Source organism: Lepidochelys olivacea, assembly GCF_965140295.1.
Source record: "Lepidochelys olivacea isolate rLepOli2 genome assembly, chromosome: 5".
Taxonomy (NCBI): domain Eukaryota; kingdom Metazoa; phylum Chordata; order Testudines; family Cheloniidae; genus Lepidochelys; species Lepidochelys olivacea.
Window position 1 is genome coordinate 32,493,851 of NC_140415.1, and position 24,546 is coordinate 32,518,396.

At 41.3% G+C, this 24,546-nt stretch overlaps 1 protein-coding gene across 1 annotated transcript in view; it reads left to right on the plus strand.

The window, feature by feature from the left end:
• The window catches only part of PARP8 (poly(ADP-ribose) polymerase family member 8), a 158,609-nt gene that overhangs the window by 85,459 nt on the left and 48,604 nt on the right, over positions 1-24,546 (plus strand). The window contains exons 7-12 of the mRNA XM_084627760.1: positions 1,044-1,138; positions 7,599-7,659; positions 13,189-13,279; positions 16,939-17,005; positions 18,515-18,640; positions 22,138-22,702. Of these exons, the coding sequence (XP_084483886.1) occupies positions 1,044-1,138; positions 7,599-7,659; positions 13,189-13,279; positions 16,939-17,005; positions 18,515-18,640; positions 22,138-22,702 (1,005 nt within the window). The remainder of the gene's footprint in view (positions 1-1,043; positions 1,139-7,598; positions 7,660-13,188; positions 13,280-16,938; positions 17,006-18,514; positions 18,641-22,137; positions 22,703-24,546) is intronic.

The window sequence follows — 24,546 nt, forward strand, 5'->3', positions numbered from 1 at the left end:
AATTATTTTCGAGGTGATTGATTTCCTTGTCTCATGTGACTTTTTATCAGTTTATATTTTTGTTTTTAAAATGAAGTGGTTTTAGATTGGAGAAATATTAGCAAGTAGAGTTATACAAATCTAGGAAGAAAGGAGGACTTCAGTGAGACCAAGATTTCATACTGTATTTTTGGGTAGTTTCTATAGATCCCCATAAATTTCATTCCTATTAAATTCAATAGGATTTTTCGATAAGATATATTTATTATTATTATTATTACTACAACTACTTCTGCTACTGGTATTACTGTAGTGCTTAGGAACCTGAGTCAGGGACCAAGACCTCCTTGTGCTAAACACTCTACAAAAACAGCAAAAAAGACAGTCTGTGTCCCAAAGAGTTTACAATCTAAGCATAAAACAAGAGCAAACAGATAGTTACAGACAGAAGGGGGAGTACAAGGAAACAATGAGACAACATGGGTCAGTATGATAGAGAGTGGTCTCAGCATGCGAGTGGCCTAGCCTTTTCAAGTTTTTTGTAGGCATCATGCCAAAGGAGAGTTTGAAGGAGGAATTTGAAGGAGGACAATGAAGTGGCTCTGCCTGTATTTGAACTTGGAATGAATTTTGCCAATTTTACACAATTTTTGCAAATAAGTTCCTCCTTTCCTGTTGCACAGCCAGTTTGTTTTTCACCAGAAAAAAATGAAATTGGTCAAGTGCTAAGATGCCAAATAAACTCACCAACAGACTGACTTTTATCTTCATAGAAAAGGAAATATTGAAAGTGAAGCTTTCACTTTTTTCACAAAAATCCCATTGTCAATTTTTTCCTTTCTTTTTTTCATATGGCCTTAACAGCAGCTTGTGTTTTGGTAAAGTACCATGGTAAACATACCATCAATGGAACATGGAGGCGAACAATAGAAGAGAAAAGACCAGATGAAATTCACGAAACGACTTGAGTAACACTACCACATTGCACTTAGAATACTATGAAAATGTTGCTTCTAGTAAAAAAAATAAAATAAAAACACCCCCCATATTACATTTTTCTGCAGGTTAACTACGATGGAGAACTTCACAAGCACCCACAGCTGGAAGCTGATTTGACAGCAGTGAGAGAGATCTATGGGCCTAACGCAGTATCTCTCAGGTACATCATTTTATTGGGTAAAATTCTTGTCAGTTCTGTGGCTGGAAAAAGGACATGAAATTGGTAATCAGCAGCATGAGTTCAGGGAATGGAAGCTAGTTGGCTATATTCTGGCATGCTTGACATGTTGCAGATAGGCTTTTATGCAGGATCTCCATCACAAACTATAGAAAGGGCCATAACTAAGGCGACGATTCAGTCACAGGTATTTTTAGTAAAAGTCATGGACAGGTGCCCGGCAATAAACAAAAATTCATGGCCCATAACCTATCGATGACTTATACTATAAATACCCCTGACTAAATCTTGGGGGGCACCCTAGGAGGATGCTTACGGGGGTGCCCTGGGAGCCCGCTGCTGAGGGGGGCCCGCGGCACCAGCTGCCGGGGGACGCTAAACAGTGGCTGCTCCAGCCACCCTGGGACCCCTGCCAGAGGCCGCCCCCGGGACCACTGCTCAGGCAGTCCCCAGGGCCAGCCGCATTGGTTGCTGCTCGGGCAGTTCCCGGGGCCAACTGCCCGGGACCACCTGAGCAGTGGCCAGGGCAGCTGGCTCCAGGGCCGCTCCAGCAGCAGGAGCCAGCTGCTTGGGCAGCCCTGGGGTCAACCACATTGATAGCTGCAGAAGTCTTGGAGGTTGCGGAAAGTCACGGAATCTGTCACTTCTGCGATCTCCGTGACAAAAACAAAGCCCTAGTCATAACCTACAGATTTCTAGGGGGATAATTTATATCAACTAAAGGAAAGTGAATGAACATTATGATGTAGCAGTGATGATTCTGAGCTCTGCTTTGTAGTGTTGTTGAACTTACTAATACAGCTGCCTATGCTCAGAACAATTTCTTAAGGCACCATCTTGTAAACATTAAAGTCAATGAGAGTGTTGCTTTTAACTTTAATGGGGACAGGATTGGGCTGTTATATTTTGATTAAAATTACTGTTAAGCATAATATAACTCAACATATTTGTTAAATTATCTTTGCTCTGTCATGTAGTCCATAATGTTTTCATGAGGTATTATTTTAATAATAATGATAAATACATTATGACCAGTAGGCAAGATTTAACACATCTGGTTGCAAAGTGATAGAGAAAATATCACCTTGATAATATGATATGAGACAAGAAATAAAAAACTACACGGGACCTAATGATCATCTTGCATATTTTGCATATAACAATTTCCATGAACCTATATAATATGTTAACTATTTTATTCTAAGAAAAGAGATATTGTTTAAAACTAAGTTGTGTGGTGCTGCTGAATAACGTGCCCATTAATTTATCAAGTGTACATTTTAATGACATATATTTAATTCCTTGGATGATATTCCTAAAAGAAAAAAGTCTTCATTATCTGCCGTTTGAAGTTAAGTGGAAATTCAGTTGATTTAAAGGACATTGGAAATTTAAATCCAAGCAGTTGTACATGACTTAAGAAATGAATGAGATAATCATTTAGTTCTCAGACTGTTAACTGCTACACTGTGTGAAACTCTGTATACCTTTATAATATGTTCCCTCAGGCACTTAACATTACAACAATGAATATAACCTTTTAAAAATGTTAATGCATTTAATTTATTGAATAATCTGCTTCATTGTGGGCTATGCCATCTCTTAGGGCTCAATTCATTAGAATTTGGTATCTGTGACTGCTTCTGGCATGTGGAAAACTTTTGTGCCTCCTATGTTCTTCAGCAGTTGAGAATACCCATATATCTTTGGCAACCACAAAATGCAACGTTAGGCATTCAGTTTCATCCTCTTCTCTAATCCTAATTCCCTTACTGCACCAAATCCAGCTGACAGTGACATTGGGGGCACCCGCTGAATGAGACTATATCTAAGGGCATGTCTACATAGCTGCTTGGAGAGCACTTTCCAGTGTTGGTAGATAGACATACACTAGCTCTGCTCCAACTAGCATGCTAAAAATAGCAGAGTGACTGTGGCAGCACTAGTCACCCAAATACAATCCTGACCCTCTAGGTACATACTTGGGAGGCTAGCCTGAGTCACTGCCCATGCTGCTATGGCCACACTGCTATTTTTCACCTGGTAGCTCAAGTAGAGTTTACGTGTGTCTGTCTGCCCATTCTGGGAAGCACTCACCCAGCTGCTGTGTACTTATCCCCTGTGAGGGTTGCCTCTTCCCCAGCTGTCTAATTATCGATCAACCAGAGAACTTTAAAGGTAAAAAGAGGAGTTTCTGCAGACACTAGGCATGCATGGTATATAGCTCCTCATCACGGAGCTCTGGATGCTAGAGGTGGGCAAACCCTTCACACGTTGTTTATTTGCCACATGAACCAAACCCCTCAGAGTCCGTTCACAGTGATTATTGAGGGATCAGCCTCTTGAAGGTTTGTTTGAAAGATCTCAAGAGCTGCACTACTACATCAGGACTATGGGATGACATCTGCTCCTGCCTCGCTGTAGGCTGTTGTAGAAGTATTTCCTAGCTCCTGCAGCTTTATTAGGGGGGGTAGCCCTAAAGTCCCTTATGAATGGGGGGTGGGCTTTAGAAAGCATGAAAATCCCTTGGTTGTACCCTTTTTATCTTCTCTTATTTCACTCAGCTTTTGTGTGTTTTGTCGTTTTGCCTACATTTTTATTTAATGGTGGGATTTTGCTCGAAGGCCCAGTCCTTCAACACTCACTCACTTGAGTAATATTAGCACTTGAATAGTCTCATTCAGTTTCATGGTCCTGCTTGCATAAATAAGCATTGCTCATAGGCTTTCAGGATCTGGCTTTCGGTTCTTCAAGCAATTTAATAAAAAATGTGAGACCTTTTGCACTTGTTGCATTTTAATACATGTTAGTGAGCTTAGCTACTTAGTACACACAGTATTGCAACATCTTAAATTTAGACCCTTTTCCAGCAGTGAGTTCCATGAAGCCAATACAGCTCCAGCTTCATAAAGCTCTGCCTTCACTAAGTTCATTGAAGGATCAAGTCCTGTGTCTATGTAGGCCTGGACTAAGCTGCTGAGCAATTGCCCTGTGGGCTGGTTCCTTCCATTGTCTGCAAGGCCAGTCTGTTGCTGTAGTTTGAAGTATATTGACAAAATATTTTCAAATGTTAAAGTTAATTTTTTGGTTTAATTCTTGCATGATTGTCAATTTATGCAGTCTCAGGCCACTGTTAAATTTAATAGATTGGCAGGGAGATCTTTCTTACCACCTCTACCTCAGGCTATGGAAGCAGTGGAAAAGGGGTGAAAAGAAAGCTATCCCATTTATTTGTGACAGCAAGCACTGGTCAATTATGGTTTGAAGAGGGACCATTTAATGAAAAAACACAGCTGATTCTGCTCTAAAATACTATCCACTTAAGTAATTTAGGTGGAAGAGGAACATAACACAAATTTTATGTCTAATGTACGTGAAAGGTAGTTGTTCTAGCCTATATTTTTCAACAGTTTTTTGATATGCTGAGGGAAGGTCACTGAAAGGAGACAAAAAATCAGAGGGGAATACAAAAGAGGAACCAGCACAAGCAAACCCATCACACATTAAATGTGAAAGTTCAAGCATTTTAAAATACTTACCTATGTGCACAAGTTAAAACTGCGCCTTGGGGAGTCCAGCACTAACTGCAAGTGGGAGATAACACAAACTAACACTGACCTTGATGACATTACAGGGTAGTCTTCAAGGTTCCGTTATTCTTTAGCGGTTTCTCCAAAATACTAGACAGACATTCAGTGGGTTTTGGGGGGAAGGGAGGTTGGGGAGGAGGGTGTTTCATCACATCAACTACACCTGTCACCTTGGTCTTAGCTTTTTTCATTTTTCTGAAACAGTTTGTAGACACTCTTTTTAGTAGCCCTTAGGGTTTCCCAGAGAAGGAACAGGAGTATGATTTCTCTCCTCCCCCCAAAAGGCCCCCAAACCTCTGGCTTTCTTTTTGCATCCCTCTTCAGCACATTAGTACCACAGAGGAACTATTTGGCTTTAGAGTGAGGATTTTCAGAGGTGTCTAAATGCAGAGGTCAATGAGAAGCCCTTAGGTACATTTGTAAGACTTGTAACGTCTTTTTGTATCTTTAGAGATTTAGTTCTTCCTTATTTTAGCGTTTCGCATACAAAAATTCAGGCTGTAAACCATAACCCTCTCTGAAATGAAATGAAAGAAATGCCCATCTATTCAGTCTACATTTTTATTTAATGCCCATCTATTCAGTCTACTCTTCCTTGAAACTTGTCTCTAAGCTGCCAAGGATAATGTCTGAAATTTGACAAACAGACAAACTTCAGATATATGGGAATTCATTCAGTATTGTTCAGTTGATGAAAGATCCCATCCCCTGAGTTGTAACAGATCATAAACAAATAAAGTCAAAATGAAATTAGGAAAATATTACAGAAATCATCTGTGTAACCTTCCTCTCTGAACCCTCTCCATAGACCACTGGAAGTTAAGGCAAGATCCTGTCCTTACTCAAGTCAAAGGGAGTTTGCTACTGACATGAATGGGAGCAGAATTGACCCATACTGTTGTCCTGTGTCTTGGTCTGTCTGGCCCACATGTGAAATAAATATGGCACATTGGAGCAATAGTGGAGGCAGAACATTTTGGCATCAGTATGAAAGTATTAGTCTGCTTACACAGCTCGTGTTCAAGCAATTTTTCTACCCTCTATCAAGAAACCTACCATTATACATTTCATTAGTATTATGCACTTTGCTACCGTTGTACACTTTACTGCTCTCAGAAAAGTGTGCTCAACTTGCACAAACTTTAGAAACTTTAAAAACTGCATCAGAGGGCATCCAGTACTTTTTCAGTGACAGTTCCATGTCAATATAGCTGCTGCTTTGTTGTTGAACACTAGGTAAAGGATTCATTTGGCACTGTTACCTTATTCCACCATCCCCCTCCACCTCCAGCCCAATAAATAAATAAATAAATTAAAGAAAGAAAGAAATAAAAGGCTGAGCCAATGTCTGAAATCCACTTTTATGATTATAGTCAAAAGACTTTGCCCATCATGCTAGCACACAGAATACAGAAAAGATACAGGCAAGTAGATCTGAATAATCAGAAAGGAGCCAATTGGTTTTCTTTTTGTCTCCCTGTACTAAAGGAGTCAGCTTTTAACATGATGCGCATTATGCATCAGAACTATGATTTGTGGTGCAAATTCTTGGATTTTTTTTCTTTTTAAATTTTTTTCCCTAATGAAATCAATACCATTTAAAGGGACTATAATTTGTTCTGGGTTGGCCATACAGATGCACCTTACTATTGTGGCACCCAATGGAAAATACAACTTTAAAAAAAATCCTTTTGTAAAGTAAATTTAGTGTTACACTGATGTTACTGGAAAATGAAGTCCCTTTTATCTTCAAAGTAATCCAGAACAAACAACACCTGCTTAGACTTCCCCATGCTGCCTGACCAATGTGTCCCAGTTTGGTTCTGCGGGGACCAACTTTGTACAATGCAGTACAGCTCCCAGTGAGTTTTATAGAATTCAGTAATTCAAGATGGTGTGCAGTATATATGGTACAGCTGCAAAAAACTGAGGTATAGATACATGAGGCCAGATGTGCTCTTGTAGGTTCAGGGAGGCACAAATAGCACCTCCCTGCATCAGCCTGACCTGTACTGTTATAGGTGGATTCACCCCAGGGAGGCCAAGTGGTTATAATATTGAAGGTTTCCTTTGGCAAGGGGAGCTTTAACCTCCATTAATGTATACAAAGAAGCTCTGTCAGTGGCAGCTGTTAAAGGGAGGCAGTTAATTAACCTCTTCTCCCAGCTGTCCAGCCAGCATTGCACACTTTCTGAGATGGGCTAGACCCCTGTAAGCCTCTCAGGACTGGGGAGGTTGTAGGTGCTTTATGCAACTCATAGCAGACTTTCCATTACTAGGAGCCTTATACAAAGATCTGTGCCTGTTTCCATAGGTGAATCGTATCTATTGTTTGGGGAACAAACCCAAGCATTTAAGCGTGAATGATGGTTCAGTTTCTGTTCCTGTTCAGTCTTTACCAGTTATGATGCTGTTTGTAGCAGAGTGGATACCTTGTTCACTGAGAACTGGAATGGATTCAAACACTTCATTACACAAAGGCTGTCATTTCATTGCGGCCATGAGTTGTTAATGGCTTTTGGTCACTAAAAACCAAATGTGAACCAGTGACCTAGAGGTAAATAACTGTCATTTACCCAGTGATGTCCATTACAGACTATCCCATTATAATTCCCTTGAGCTATGCAGTTCCTCAGGTGTGATAATCTGTGTTACTGAGGGCTTGGAGTATTATTTGCAGAGGCTGTTAGTTGATCCCTTTCAATACAGCAAAAAGTCACCCATTATGGAAAAGTTCGCCTAACGTGAACTTTAATATCCATTACTGATTTTATTCTTAATACGATCTCTCCTCTCATAGATGCTCTTGGGCTGAACAGTAGCTGGAAAGTAATATAAGTCTTTACTTTCAGGGAATATGGAGCCATTGATGATGTAGACATTGATCTGCATATTGATGTTAGCTTTCTTGATGTAAGTAATCTAATCATATAATTATATAATGAACATTAGTACCCATTTAATTCTGTCCTATATGAGATTCTTTACAAGCTCCTGTCACATTATTGATTGCTACTCAATTCTCAGTGGAAACATTTTGCTGTCAATCTGCAAACTCATGACTAAGATATTTTTAGCTATTTATTTGCTACTTTCATATAGAATTGCCTTGCGAATAAACAAGGAGGACAATCTACATGATCACAATGGTTCCTTCTGGTTTTGGAACATATGAATTTGTGAATTCAGGCAAAGGTACTGCCACAGGGCCTAAGATATGTGGAACCACATCATATGCTCCCAGGGGGGAGACAACCTAGGATGAGTTTCACTTTGCATAGTTTGCCACCAGTGCTCCCTTCTAGGGAAAGGTTTGAGTGGCAAAGGACATAGATAACAGTGCTGCCCAGTCTCCCCTTCTCCCTGGAAACATAGTTCTTCTTCGAATGCTGTTCCTATGGGTGCTCCACTTCAGGTGTCAGTGCGTCCTGGTGCCGTCGATCAGAGTTTTATGGTAGCAGTGTCCATGCGGGTCATGCATGCCCAGTAGGTGTCTTGCAGTGCCACTGGTGTCGCATCCAACGCGCGTACAGCCCGAACCCTCCAGTTCCTTCTCAACCATCCTCGGCTGAAGACACAACTCTGGGGCAGTGTTCACTCTTCCCATACCTTTAGAAATAATAGTTAGGCAGTTAGAAAGCTGTACTTAGTGTTAGTGTTAGTTTTATTACAAAATTTTTTTTTACTTCTCCCGGTTTTACCCTCCCCATAGTTTCCTGCAGCGGGGTCAGTTAACTGTTCAAGATGCTGGCTCCCCAGGCTTTCAACAATGCGGTTCCTGCCTTGTGTGTTCAATGTCTCAGTGAGGCGCATATCCCACAAAAATGCACCCACTGTAGCAACCTAAAGGCGAGAGCCCGGCGCAACTGGGATCTCCGCCTCAAAATGGAGAAATCTCTCCAACCAGAGATGGACCACCGGCCTCCTCTCCGGGCACCCCCCCTTTAGGGACAGGAGACACGCCTTCCTCTAACAGACCGCAAACTTGCCTGTAAGGGACTTGATACTGAGCGTCTCCTCAGGCACCATGCCCCTGGCACTGATATTGCAGTCTGCACCAGTAGAGAAAGCCAAGTCAGCACCGACCACCCCGACTAAACCGCCATCACATCTGACAGCACCAGCGTCGGCACCAATGGTACCGACCTCAGAAATGCCACTTAATCTGCTGCAACAGAGAGACTTGGCTACCTTGTTGGCACCGCAGTCCCCATGCTTGGTACCGAGGCTCTCCGGAATGTTTCAACGGGAATCCCTACACTTCTCAGACTGCTGTACATTTGTCCAGTGAAGACGATCATGATGATGTGCCAGAACCATGCATCTTCTCACCGCACCACTCATCACTAAAAAATTGAAGACCACCCTGGACCTATATGAGGTCCAAACATCCTTATAATCAGATGAGTTAACCTTCGTACAGACCATTGTGGATGTACCCACCAATGGCCTTCCCAATGCATTTGGCACACTGGGAACCCTGGGCAGCTTACAGAGGCTGTCACTCTAGACCACCCACAGCTCACAGAGGAGAGATGAGATGCACCCCTCGTCCCCCACCCCACAGCCAATGGAGGCTCAGGACATCAGGGAGGACACTGAGATGGGCGCAGATCAGGAAGCGAATTCTCCTGCACACAACTCTTCCTCCTCACCCGACAAAGCAAATAAGCCGCCACAGCCTACCTCGGCGGATGACTTCAAACAGTTCCTGGAGCTGTTTAAGCAAGTCGCCCAGAGCCATGACATCCCGTTGGAGGAAGTTCAGACGAACCAGCACAAACTGGTACAAATTCTGCAACCTTCCTCTACTTGCAGGATCGCTCTACCCATTAATGATGCAATTCTGGAACCGGCAGAGACAGTCTGACAGACACCAGCCTCAATAACGCCGACATGCAAAAGGGCAGATAGGAAGTATTATGTACCCACCAAAGGGGTGGATTTCCTCTTCTCCCACCCTCCTCCCAGCTCCTTGGTGGTCGATGCCGCCAATCAACACAGCAAACAACAGTTTAGATCAACCCCTCAAGATAAGGAACACCAGAAGTGCTCAACCTCTTTGGACAAAAAGTTTACTCCTCAGTGACCTTACAGTTGAGAGTCACCAATTATTCTGCTCTGTTAGCAAAATATGATTGTGATAACTATAGGATATTGAGCTCTTTCACTGAGGAGCTTCTAGATGAGAAGCAAGCACAATTCAAGCACTATGCAAACCGTGAATAATGATCTTCCCCTACCTGGACAATTTCCTTTTCAAAGGTCCAACTCAACAAAAAGCACCGGACGCTGTCCAGAGGACGATCACACATCTGTTCAGGGATCTTGGGCTACAGATAAGTAAACGAAAATCCACTCTAGTCCTTCTCCAGCAACTGGACTTCATTAGGGCACATCTCAGTGCTGTAGAAGCCAAGACATTCCTGCCCCTGAACAGATCCACAACTCCGACAAATCTTATCACAGAGGTAAGAATCAGCCCCCAAACACCAGCTCGTACTGTCCTACAGCTGCTAGGACACAAGGCAGCCTCAACATTCGTGGTACAACATACAAGACTACATATGTGCTGCCTTCAGGGCTGGTTGAGCTCGGTTTACATACCCAGGAAGCACAGCCTGCACAAACGACTTACAGTACCACCCTGTGTCCTGGACTCTCTACACTGGTGGACAAGACCAGAAAATGTACGTGTGGGCATCCCATTCCAACAGGAACCCCCATCAGTAGTAATCACGACAGACATTTCGCTGATAGTCCGGGGGGCCCACATGCATCAGCATATGGTTCAAGAAAAACTGTCTCTTGCGGAGACTCAGCTACACATCAGTCTACTAGAGCTATGTGCAGTCCGCAATGTCGGCAGACACTTCCTACCTCACATAAAGAACAAATCAATTTGTATAATGACCAACAACATTGCCTGCATGTTTTACATCAGTCTGCAAGGAGACACTCAATCTCACTCACTGTGCACCGAAACCATGAAAGTGTGGAACTGGTGCATACACCACAACATAAACATTTCAGCCTCCTACCTTCTCGGCTGTCAAAACACAATGGTGAACACGCTAAGCAGGTATTTCTCTCAAGACCACAAATGGGAATTGAACGAGGGAGTCCTGCTATCCGTATTCTGCTGGTGGGGCACTCCACTCATTGACCTGCTCACATCCCCGACAAATCACAAATTCATAATTTTCTGCTCGAGAGCAGGAATGGAACCACGATCACTGGGGGACACCTTCCTCATCACATGAGATGCACAATTCATGTAAGCATTCCCACCAGTTCCCATGATATCACACATGATACGCAAGATATGCCTAGACAAGGCCAGGGTCATCCTCATAGTTCCAACATAGCCCAGGCAAGCCTGGTACCCTTACCAGATGCATATGGCGATATGCGCCCCTCGAGCTCTCCCTCCCCATCCAGACCTGCTGTCTCAGAACAACTGTCACGCTCTTCACCCCAATCTGCAGAAACTCCACCTTCAAGCATGGCTTCTGCATGGTTCCACTATGGCGAACTTGCCTGCTCGGAACAAGTCAAACACGTATTACTAAACAGCAGGAAAGTGACCACATGTAATACTTACCTTCAAAAATGGAAGAAATTATCCTCCTGGTGTCAAGAAAAACACGTGACAGCCTCCACAACACCGCTACCATTAGTGCTGGAATACCTACAGGAGCTGAAATGCTCGGATTTAGCAGTGAGCTTGATCAAAGTCCACCTCGTGACCAGAACAGCATTCCATCATGAGATTGATGGGACATCGATCTTTGTGCACCCCATTACTAAACACTTCCTCGTGGGTCTCCAGAACATTTACCCAGAGGTTTGTCAACCTATTCCAGCCTGGGACCTCAATGTGGCATTGAAATGCCTCACCAGAATGCCATTTGAATCCCTAGCCACCTGCTCCCTACTACATTTATCCATGAAAGTGGCCTTTTTGGTCACTATTACTTCCACCAGATGGGTCAATGGGATAGGGGCTCTCATGGCCGATCCTCCCTACATAATATTCTTCAAAGACAAGGTCACTCTGTGCCTGCATCTAACATTTCTACCGAAGGTAACATCATCCTTTCATATGAACCTACCAGTCCATCTTCCTACATTCGATCCTAAGGCTCACAAGACTCCAACAGAGTCCATCCTGCATACATTGGACTTCAGGCAGGTGTTAGCATTTTACCTGGAAAGGACCAAACCTTTCCGGAAGTCTAGACTTTTTGTTCCTACTACTGAGTGTTCAAAAGGCTGCACGATATCCACTCAGAGATTGTCTAAATGGATCTCCACATGCATTCAACATTGCTATCATATTCAAAACTTGGACCCTCCTACACACATCACAGTGCATTCCACATGATTCTTTATAGCATTCCTAAACAATGCTCTGATATTAGAGATTTGCAGGGCGGCCACTTGGGCCTCTGTCCACACATTTACTGAGCACTATGCTATCACTCAAGACTCTAGGGCTGACGCCCAACTGTGGCTCTAACCACAGTTACCTCTGTGACTCAAATGAACCCGAAGTCCCTCCTGCCTTCTGAGGGGCACTTCTCTACAGTCACCTGAAGTGGAGCACCCACAGGGGCAGCACTCGAAGAAGAAGAGAAGATTACTCACCTTGTGCAGTAACTGAGGTTTTTCAAGATATGTGTCCCTGTGGGTGCTCCACTACCCACCCTCCTCCCCTCTACTTCGGAGTTCACCATTAGGACTCTGCTGTAGAGAAGGAACTGAAGGGCTCAGGTGTTGCACGTGCTAGACATGGCACCAGCAACACCGCAAAATGCCTGTTGTGCATGCGTGACCCGCGTGGATACTTCCACCATATATCTCCCATTGATTGTTCTGGGACACACCAACACCTGAAGTGGTGTACCCTCCCAGACACACATCTCGAAGAACCGCAGTTACTGCACAAGTTGAGTAACCTTCTCTTTCTCGTGCCATTATTTTCTCATTTTGCCATCACATCTGTGCAGTAACCTCCCTTTACAAGGGTGGAAGTTAATGATTCTAGGAACAGCATCTGTACTGATATAATTTCCCCAGGTAAATGTGGTACACAGGATGGTTCTGTCTGCCCCTGAAACCTCATGAATACCTGACTCTCCTGTGATGGGATTTCTTTAGTCTCAAGGGAAGGGGCAATATGCCATCTGGTTTCTTCTAGCCCTCTACTGTGGGACCAGTTGTATTTCCCACCCTGTTCATTCCTTTTGCTCTCCCCTTGAGCCAGTATCTCCTAGTGGATGGAGCATAGCCGAGGAGTGGGCAAACAGATGAAAATAATAGCTTAGATGACTACATTCCATTGAATATTTCACCAGCATAAGGGTTGACTGACAAAACATAAACAGTTCCTGAGGATGGCTAATGATTTTTGTTGTTTTTCTTTTTCTCTGGAATCAGGAAGAGATTGCTGTGGCTTGGGATGTAATCCGTACAGAACCTATAATAGTGCGATTGCACTGTTCACTTACACAGTACTTAAATGGTCCAGGTTAGTCACATTTGCATTTTTCCTGTGCCATGTACGATGTTGTAGTTGTGAGCCATGTAGAGAGTAGCAGATATACATGTTCATTGCTAAAGCCCCAATTCTGAAAATATATCTGCACATGTTTAACTTCACTATCATGAGTGGTCCCATTGATTTCAAGTTAAGCCCCTGGGTAAGCGTTTGCACAATCAATAGTAAGGGTATGTCTACACTGCCCTGCAGTTTGGACTAAAAGGGTGTTGACAGCAGTACACACCAAAGTGCTGCGCTATAACTCCCCTATGTGGATACTGCGAATGTGAATGTAAAAAGTCTTGGGTTTGCACCTCTTCAAAGAGGACTACATTAGTGCAGACTCGGACCTGCATATTCGTGCCCATAGCATCCACACGAAGGAGTTACAGTACAACAGTTTTATGTGAACTGCTATTCACACCCACTTAGGTTTCCAATCCTGCCTCTCAGTTCAGATCTATGTGAGAGAATTCTGCCACTGAACGATGAAGATATTTTTTCAGTCATGATTTGTCTGGGAAAAATACCCTCGTAATCCATTTCTTAGGGAGTCCATTGTCTGCAGCTGCTCTTTGCAAGCTGTGTTCCGTTCATTATATCAGTATCTTATTTGTGTTTGGCTTAGTGTCTTGTTTCACTACATCTTACTATTTTAATATATTTTTTTATAAACGTTCAGGTGTTTATTTATTGCAAATAGCTATTGTAACTTTATGTTAACATTTATTATTGTTAGCCAACTCCAATATGAAATCAAAATTCTAATACACTCAGCAACAGAGAGTAAACTTTGCAAATCCTTATCCAGCTGGATATGTTCTAGCAAGACCATAAACGACAATAAAACTTCTGCACTTTTGGCAAGGCTAAAACAGGACTTATAGACCCCATCCTGCAGCTAACTTTGTGCAGAAGCTCCCTTGAGCCTCATGCAGTCAATTGCAGGATCAAGGCAAGAGACAGGTGCTTTGCCGTTATTGATCTTATGAGTCTGGTGCAGTTGCTGTTTCTGCCAGTGATTTTCAGTAAAAAAGAACAATGAGATCAATCTCACATATTAATATATGAGGGAACTCTCTCTCTCTCTTCAACCTTTCCCCATGAAACACTGTTCTGAGTAATAACTTGTTATTACCTTATGATATGTATATCTTTCCTTTTGTGTCTGCCATTCACTGATGGAAGAAACAGATGTACCATATGCTCAAAGAGAGGCAAAATATGTCTGGCTGCTGTTTCACATGTGTTATACAGAATACAAGTGTTTTGAAACTTCTGTTCTTATTTAGTACCTAGCCAGATTATTACCAATGTGTTCTTTTCCATTTTTTATGAGTAGCATGGAATTTTTTATATTGATAAGATACCTTTAGGTTCCTGTTTAGGGACTAGATGGAAAAAATGAATATATGTATATGTGCAAGGTAGCCCAACACATGCCATTAAAAGATCCTGTTTTCACTTGCATATAATTTGCCAACTTTAACTGTTTAAGGTGAATATATATATTAAAATGCAAAACAAAACCCATTCAGTAGAGTATAGTTTATGGATAGAAATAGATATTTGTCAAGAATTCATTTATCTGTACTATGATCCGTACTAGAAACAATATTAGGAATGGAAGCAATGGCTTTTCCTTACTAAATGATATCACTGGTCTATCAGGCATAGGTGCTGGGGGTGCTGCTGCACAGCACCCTCACTATACAAATTTTTCCAGCTCCACTGCCATCAGGTCTGGTATCCTGCTTCTGGCAGTGTCCATTACCTGATGTTTAAAAGGAAGTGAAATGCACCTGGCAATTCTGAAATGCAGCACATCCCATGCTAATTGTGTGGAAAGGGGCTCCTAAACCCTTCAGGCAATCATCTTATGCTCTGAAATATGAGATTTAGTTACACTTTAGAATTTATAAATCTAAATACATTGTTACTGCTAATCACATTATCCATCTTTTTGAAAATCCAACCACAGTTTGTCTCAGAAAGATTAAACAGCATTTAAATAATAGCACTGCACAAAAGGATAAAATAATCAACTGATGTTTCTTTGAAAGAAAGGATATTTGAGGGAGACGGAAGATATTTTTTGAATTATTTGCAAATGAAACAATCATTCTAAAGAGCACCTGGCAAACAGTGGCATTTCAGATTAGAACTGGTATTTTTATTGCCTTTTTAAAAAAAAAAATAATGATCAGAATAACATATGCTTAAAAATCATGATTTCATTCTGATAAAAGTTAACTTCAAATATTGAGCCAAATCTTTAGGATCTCTTTTTTTCAGTGTAATCATTATAGTTCTTTTCTTTTCTTTTAATAATGAAATGCACTTGTTTTGACCACATCAATGCTTGTAATATATGCTGGTTATTATCCTGCCTCAAAGAATTGAGATTTTTTCAGTAAGTGCTTGGTGCCATCTGCCACTTCAATCTATTAAATGTTACAAAAGGATTTTGGTAATGCTAGAAGTGGAAGCTTGTTTCCAGCCTCCATGTCTTATGTTTTCAATTATCTGAGCCAGTAAATATGGGCGTGCTGATGGTGGGAATGGTATGAGATCTGTACCCTATCGCATGAATGGCGATGTCTGAGCTTCCTTGATGAAAGTTCATTGGCTATTGGGATTCATACATGATGCAGTCAGATGATAAGCACTATGGATCTTTTACTGAAATGCCTTCAAAAAAGAAACCCTACAGATAAAATAAATTGGTAGGTTTTCTTTACATTCTAAGAAATAGAGACAGGGAACAGAAAAATGCCTGAGTAGAGTTTGACTGTCTCTGCATGCTGACAGAATGGGCTAATTCTACTGTCCTGTAATGGTTCAGGGAAACTTGAATAAATTAAATTTTCATACAGAAAAGGTTTTTTCTTCCAAGCAGAATTACCTTCTGCAACAAAAATATTCCAGTTTTCCTGCGCTTTTAAAAAGGTCTGGAATGAGCATTGGGTAGGAAGGCCTCTCAGAGAGGAAACACTTTGCTCCAGAAAATATGGTGTAATGCTGATGAGATACTAAAGGACCTAAGGCAAGTCCTCTTTCGGGAAGAATCTAATTCTACCCTCAGTCAGCCTGTTGTGAAAACAGGGGAACACTGTTGATTTCAGTGAGGTCGCTTTCCATTTACATGGTGTAATTGAGGGCAGAATTTGGTCCAAAGTCCCAAAGGGCTTTTAAAGAATAGTGAACAGTAAATAAAGAAAGCCAAGTAATGGAACCTCTACTTCTGCACCAAAAAGAGATTAAATGAGTAAGTAAATCAGTACGTCTTTTGAAGGTGAGGGAAGGTAATGCTCCCTGCAAAAAGAGATGTAAAAGACTAGGACAGTTCACTTGGAAATGAGATGGCCATGGCTGGAGTTGGGTTGCTGAACAGGGTGGGCCGATACTCTGAAGTGGTACTCAGGTTCTTGGCTGGCTGGTTCTTGCTCATGTGTTCAGGTTCCAAACTGGCTCAGACAACAGTACTGCCCTCACCATTGTTTCCATGGTGTTTCCGAAGTATAAATTAGCACAGAATACGGCCTGTAAATATCAAACCACTAATAGAATAAGTAGGTCTCTGTGATACCCTGTTCTAGCATGGCAATTCCAATTTACACATATCACCAATATCACATTTTCTGCAGTACCTACCGTGGATGTATTTCAGATCTCTACTAAGGAAAGATTTGGGTTGGGACATCAGCTGAAAAAGTAAGTTCTGGAAGAAATTTGATACGATCTTGCTTAATGCATTGTTGTTATAATCATCTTATGTTAGCTCTTGTGTTGGGTCAAGAAACATTTAACAGATGAGTTGTAGTTCTCTTTGGACCAAATGGCTCCTGACTGCTTTTTCAGTTAAAAAGTTCACCCCTCACCTTTTCAAATTGTTTTGACAGTGGTGAAAAATAACAGGTAGTCCCTGTAAATGTTTCCCTTTCCCTTTACTGGAGTTTTATAAACTGTACTGTCTAAAGTGTGTGAAATTAAAGAGGATGCAGCTAAGAATCACAGAATCGTAGGACTGGAAAGGATCTCAGGAGGTCATCTAGTGCAGTAATAACTAACTGTTATTAGTTAAAATTCTGACGATGCATCTTTTTGCAAATTCTCATTATTGAGATTAATTAATAATATGAATAATTGCTATTAATAAAATGACAAGAATGTAAGTTTAAGGGTACGTCAACACAGCAAAAACAACTCTGCAGGCTCATAGCCTGGGTCAACTGACTTAGCTCGTGGGGCTTGCACTGCAGGGCTAAAAATAGCAGCATAGACGTTCAGGCTCAGGATGGAGCCCTGGGCTGTGAGGCTCCCCTCCCTCCCCCTGCCAGGTTTCAGAGCCTAGGGCTCTGACTCCCAACAGCTACACAGTTATTTTTAGCCCTGAAGCACAAGCACAAGTCAGTTGACCTGGTCTCTAAGAGTCGCTGCTGTGGGGATTTTTTTTGCTGTGTAGATGTATCCTAAACATCTACACCTTAAAAAAAAAAAAAAAAAAAAAGGCAGTTTGCTTCCATAAATAAATCTTTCGCTGGTAGGTTTAAAGAACCAATCAGAAATAATCAGCACAGTGTTTTAATAACCTTGCAGATTAATTAACATTATTAAAAATCTGTGCAGTAATTTGAAATTGAGAAAAAAGTAATCAGTTCCTAATACTACATTTCATTCCTTATAGTACCGATGAGTTGTACATTAGATAGCCTTTACAAGAGGCATACACAATGCATTTTTGTGTAATACATTTTGTCAAGCAGAGGGGGGAGACCTGTGATTGTACATCTACATAACTATGCAGTTAAGTCAAAAATTTTGAATAGCCACAGGTCTCATGGTCCCTCATCACGTTTGAGGGCAAGAAGATCTTCATCTTTTGAAAATCAATGAAATAGCCAGTTAAGCCAACACTACCATCTACTTTAACAGTACCACCCATACATCTCAAATCTAAACGCTCTCACAGTTTCTGCATCTCTATGACAAAGATACTTTTACGTCTTTCATCTTTGATATGTGTATGATGTATACTTATATAGCTTTTATCAATAACATTGTCATTTTTTAAAGAGCCAAGTACTGGCCTCAATCCACCCATGTGACTCTCAAGTTCTTCATTTAGAATGAGGCCACTACATGGCTTTAAATGATGAAGGTACAGTTGTTGGCTTTACAATTACTGTGACTTGGCTATGATTGTCTTTTCCTCCTTTACAGAATAATGCAGACGTTTGTTACACAGCAATGGAAAAATAGCAAAGAAAAATCAAATTGTACGCACAATAAGAAAGTGTCTGAGAAAAAGGTGAAATCCCCTCTGCACATCTTTTCTACATTGCGCAGGTAATACTAAGCAAAATGCTTTTATTATCATATGCTGTTCAAATTCCACAGCATACTTAACAAGATTTAGCAGTTTAGCAGAAATGTTGACTTTTCTCCAAAGAGAAGTATTCTGTTTATACCTTACCTCTTGGGTCTTGTGCCCTCACCTTGTATGATTTCAAGAACTAACTAGGAACTTCAGCTGTTGTCAAGATTATTCCAGGGGGGAGCGTTTTCATGTCCTACACTCTAAAAGACCCTGACTCATCTAGTACAGGAAATCACTCATTTTATACTGTTAAACTTGGCTGTGTGTGCTATTATTAGTTTAGTAGGCAGACTGTTATTTTATTAACCATAGTTAAGGCTAAAATTTTGTCATGGTTATCTTTAGTAAAAGTCACGGACATGTCACAGGCAATAAACAACAAAAATTCAGGGAAGGCATGACCTGTCTGTGACTTTTGCTGCTGCAGCTCCATGGTTTCTGGTGGCGGAGAGCTGTGAGCTGCAGGGTGAGCATAGAGAAAATGGGACATCCCAGCCACTCGCCCGAGTTGTTACCCCTCTCCACACACACACATTGCTGGAACCCTGTGGAGGACCCCCTCAGGAGTCTGTCACTTGTCACTGGAACTTTGCAGGGGGTCCCGTGTCGCTGTTGTTGCCTGTCGCTGGAACCGCCTCAGGGCCCGCAGGCTGAGTCCGGCAGTCCCTGGGGCTGAAGCAGAGAATGTCAGGGAGGTCTCTAGAAGTCGGATTCCATGACCTCTGTCAGGGCTCCTTCCCCACTCTGAACTCTAGGGTACAGATGTGGGGACCCGCATGAAAGACCCCCTAAGCTTATTCTTACCAGCTTCAGTTAAAAACATCCCCAAACTTTGCCTTGGCCTTGAGCAGTATGCTGCCACCACCAAGCATTTTAAACAAAGAACAGGGAAAGAGACCACTTGGAGATGTCTTTCCCCAAAATATCCCCCCAAGCCCTATACCCCCTTTCCTGGGGAAGGCTTGATAATAATCCTCACCAATTTGTACAGGTGAACACAGACCCAAACCCTTGGATCTTAAGAAAAATGAAAAATCAATCAGGTTCTTAAAAGAAGAATTTTAATTAAAGAAGAGGTAAAAAGAATCACCTCTGTAAAATCAGGATGGAAAATACTTTACAGAGTATTCAGATTCAAAACACAGAGGCTCTTCCTCTGAGCAAAATCTTAAAGTTACAGAAAACAGGAATAAACCTCCCTCTTAACACAGGGAAAATTCACATAAAACAAAAGATAAACTAATCCGCCTTGCCTGGCTTACCTATACTGGTTGCAATATTGGAGACTTGGATTAGGATGGGTTGGAGAAGATGGATTTCAATCTGGCCTCTCTCAATCCCAAAAGAGAACAAACACCTAAGCAAAGAGCACAAACAAAAGCCTTTTCCCCTCCTCCGCCCCCCCCCCATCAAGATTTGAAAGTATCTTGTTCCCTTATTGGTCCTTTGGGTCGGGTGCCAGCCAGGTTAGCTGAGCTTCTTAACCCTTTACAGGTAACAGGATGTTGCCTCTGGCCAGGAGGGATTTTATAGCACTGTATACAGAAAAGTGGTTACTCTTCCCTTTATATTTATGACAACCTCCATGACATAAACATAGCCTTAGCCATAGTATCCTGCTAGTTTTATTGTGTCCAAGTTTCCTTTTCATAATTGTATTTTTCTTCACTTTCAGAAAAAATGTGTATGATATTTCAAGGGGTAAGGGGCCTGATTTTCAGAGGTGCTGAGCAGTGACTTTATTTGGAGGCATGCATGCTCAGCACCTCTGAAAATCAGTCACCAGGACTTGAAAGGCCCAATCCTGGAAGTACGTATACACATGAATAACTTTCCTCATGTGAATAGTCCTTTTGAATCCCATGGAGTTCATACTACCATGAGTAAAGTTATTCATGCGCTTAAGTGCCTTTGTGTCTTTTAGGGGTGTAGTTCACCTGATGTAGCACTTTTTTCTAATTTTGAGGGATTGGCTGATCACCCCCTCTTTGGCTTTGGGTGATCGTTTGAGCATCTCTGTTGCTTGATGAATTTCTTGTATTCTAAGTTTCACATGTAACAGTGAGTGGTACAACAGAAACAGACTGGCGATGGGTTGGATACTGTATCCATACAGAGGTGTCAAGGGGTATTTATATTGACAGGAAATAAAAGAGGAAGATGGAATTGTGAGCCAGAGGCTTTCGCACTTTGTACCAAACATTCACACAGGTTATAGCATGTCAAAACACACACACACACACTCTTCCTGGGGTTTGGTTTTATTCACAAAGTGAATACAAAAGCCAACCCAATCTTTCTCCCCTAGACTCAGCTGCAACTAAAATTCCTCTCCAAAGACTGTTTAGCCCGTACGCTAAGCATCCTTTCTTTGTTAGAGTACCACTCTCATCTCCCTTATATCCATGTATGGTAATGAATCATTTACAAGAGTGAGTCAGCATATTTCACTGAACATTTTCCAGCAGGATCACCATTTGCTAACAGTATGGATAAACACTGCCAGCCTGTTAAAGGGATGTTTTCCCTTGGGATTTTATTTCTCTGCTTTTTGAGCAAACCAAAAAAGTTTCACTTTGGTATGAGGATGGAAAAATTATTCAGGAAGATTTAATTTTGCCTGATACCAGCTCTCTTAGTACTAGGCAAACAAATTTTAAATATTAGAAAAAACGATCCAGATCATATGAATGTTGCTTCATTTGTGTGTTGATTCTTTGTTTTCTTGATACGCATATTAGGCCTGATTACTCTCTTACATTACGCTGCTGCCAATCAGGAGTACACCGAAGTAAAACCACTTGAAGTGAGAAGAGAATCAAGCCAAATTGTCTTCTACAAAATAATCAGATTATTTGGGGGGAGGAGGTTTGGTTTTTTTTGTTTTGTTTTGTTTTGTTTTTTTAAGAATTGTTTCAGTTGAGATAAATATGAGTGACTGGATACAAGCTTCTGCAGCAGTTAAAATACTAAGAGCCCATTATGACCTGCAATTGATCTGCATGCAGAACTCCTCTGGCTTGTGGTGTCTAGAAATTAGCATGGCTTGAAAGAACCATGCCAAAACAATTGTTCAAGAAAAGTAGATTTACCCTTTTGATTGAAGAAGTCCATTGCTCTACGTGAAAAATATGGCCATGATTCTCAAAAATAGGTGCCTAAGTAAATGGCCTGATTATGAATTTAGGAGCCTAAATTTAGGCACCTATTTTTTTTTTAAATCATGGCCTATGCCTATAGCTAGTCAGATACACAGATATACATGCTACTTATTATATACTTTTAGGAATTAAATCTGTATACAAATTTGCATAATCCATAAATGTCAGTCTTTCTTCTGCTTTAAACAGATATTTTTAAATAATACCTTGTTTATATGTGTGTTTATATGTAAAGTTGCTTGTTTATTGTTTCATGGAGTTTTTTATTGTTCCTGTACTAGGTTTTCCCCTTATTTATTTTTAAGGTCGCCAAGTTATCCTCCACCTGGCTGTGGTAAAAACAAATCAAAACTGAAATCTGAACAAGATGGCATCTCCAAAACTCACAAGCTGCTGCGAAGGACTTGTTCTAGCACAGTTAAGGCTGAGGATGTGTGTGCCACAAAGTCTCACAGAACTTTTGGCCATTCATTGTCTAGTGATCCCAGGGCTGAGCAGACAATGGCTATTAAATCACACAAACTGTTGAATCGTTCTTGCGCTGCAACTGTCAAGCAAGAAGAATGCATCACTCTAAAGCCCCAAAAACTCCTAAGCAGATCGTGTTCTGGGGATCCTCGATGTGAGCACAATAGCACCTTGAAGCCTCACAAACTGTTAAGCAGGTCTTATTCCAGTAATCTTAGAATGGAAGAATTAGATGGACTGAAGAATCACAAGTTACTCAGCAAGTCTTACTCCAGTGCTCCTAAGTCATCCAAAATGGAGTTTTTCAAGGAACCCACCATAGCAGAGGGCAGGAGGCTCTCTCTTACCTCAGGGCTTATTGGTATCTTAACACCATCTTCCTCATCACCTTCACAAGCTACTGTGCGTAATAATCATTATTCTTTCTGTTTGTATGTTTTTCCTTTCGTTTGTTTTTTAAAATGGATTAATATCCAGGGCATACGTAAATGCATACATCAAGAAGAATTTAACATTAAATAAAACACATTGGAAATTACCTTTTTGGCCAGTATTGAACAGTTGCCTGCACACATACACATCTGTCATACTGACTGGGACCACAGAGGCTAAGACTGAGTTTTTATGTCTCCCCCTGAGTAAGGGGCAGCATGCTGCTGCTGTGCCATAGGAGCAGCACAGTCACATAGTTCCTTCCCTGGTTCCTCTCTTGCTCCATGGGGGAAATAATCTGCTGATGGCCCCATCCGGTAGTAAGTTCTTTCTCCTTTCATGCTGGTCAGCACATTGAAGGGAGTGTAGTTGAAGCTGTACCCACTCCTTGTAGGCACTGGTGTAGGTGAAGAGTAATATTCAATGGATGTATGCTTGCTCCATAGCCTGTGCACAGACTGGTGATATGGGTAGGTTGAGCAGGGGATTGAAGCCCATTTTTCCCCCTTGCAGCCACCTGGGGCAAGTCCCATACATGCCCATAGAGTTGTTCTTGTTTTGGGTTGGGAAATCCAACCCAAAGGGTTAACATGTATTTTACTAAACATAGAAAACACACTTCAATGTTAGTTCTGTCTGTAACTGATCACTACAAATAGGAAGGATGTTTACTGTAAGCGTAAGTAAGAGCCAGTTTGCTTTCCTGTTTCAAGACATTGGGAGGTGGTGCTTGTTGTCTTACATGTTAGATGTGGGGAGCTGGAGTCAGGAGACCTGGGTTCTAGTCACAGCTTTACTATTGATAAGTATGGTACCTCAGTTTCACCTCCTCGACAGAATTCTGAGATCCTTGGTCGAATGGTGTTATGTAAGTCTAAAATATTATTAAATATTTTAACTGTAATGAAATTACATTAATAGTGCTTCAGCCTACTCATGGTAAATTAGGCTAATAAGTCAACTATGAGCAACTTTTGCTGTATCTAAAGGCAATAATATAGTGTGACTTATAAAGCTGCTATGTACATGTTACTTGGTTGTTTCCATAACTTGTACAACCAAAATTAATGAAAGGTGAACTAAAAAGCTTTACGTGCTATCACCTATGTTTGGGATTCATTTTTCACTCTGAACTGTCTCTGCTTTAGGGGCCTGAATAAACTCACACTTAAAGTCAATAGAAATAATCCCACTGACTTTGGTGAAATCAAAACTACTAATAAATATAATATTATTGTCATAATACATGAATATTCAGGGAAATCAGCCTGTATTCAGTCAGGTGCAACTCCATTGACTTTAGTGGAATGGCAATCAGGACTTAATTTGGCACTTTACTTGTTAAAATCCTAGTTCCTTTCCACTGCCTTGCCAAGATACTTGGAGTGCTGTGCAGGAAAAGAAGCAGCAGGGGAAGGAAAAGAAAAGTTCCACAAAGCAGCTTGGTCCATCTCCCACTGAAGTAAAAAAGATGGTCTGAGACAAATGTCAGGGGGGAGGGAGTTCCACATCTTAGTGGCCACCGTAGCAAAGATACCTTCCAAACTAACACTTTGAAATAAAGTGTCAGAAAGAAGGTCTAAGCATAGGTACTTGTTACGATGAGGCTCAAGGAAGAGGTTTCATGAAAAATATTGTGGAAAGAGATTTTCTATTTTTTTGTTTTAAAGGGCATGTTAGTAATTCAAGTCTAAACACATAGTCCATATTATATATGTATAGAGAAGCAGGATACACACAAAAATAAATAATGCTATTCATCTTTAAAATAATTGCTTAGATGTTTGTACATTGACATGGAGTCAAAGTACCAG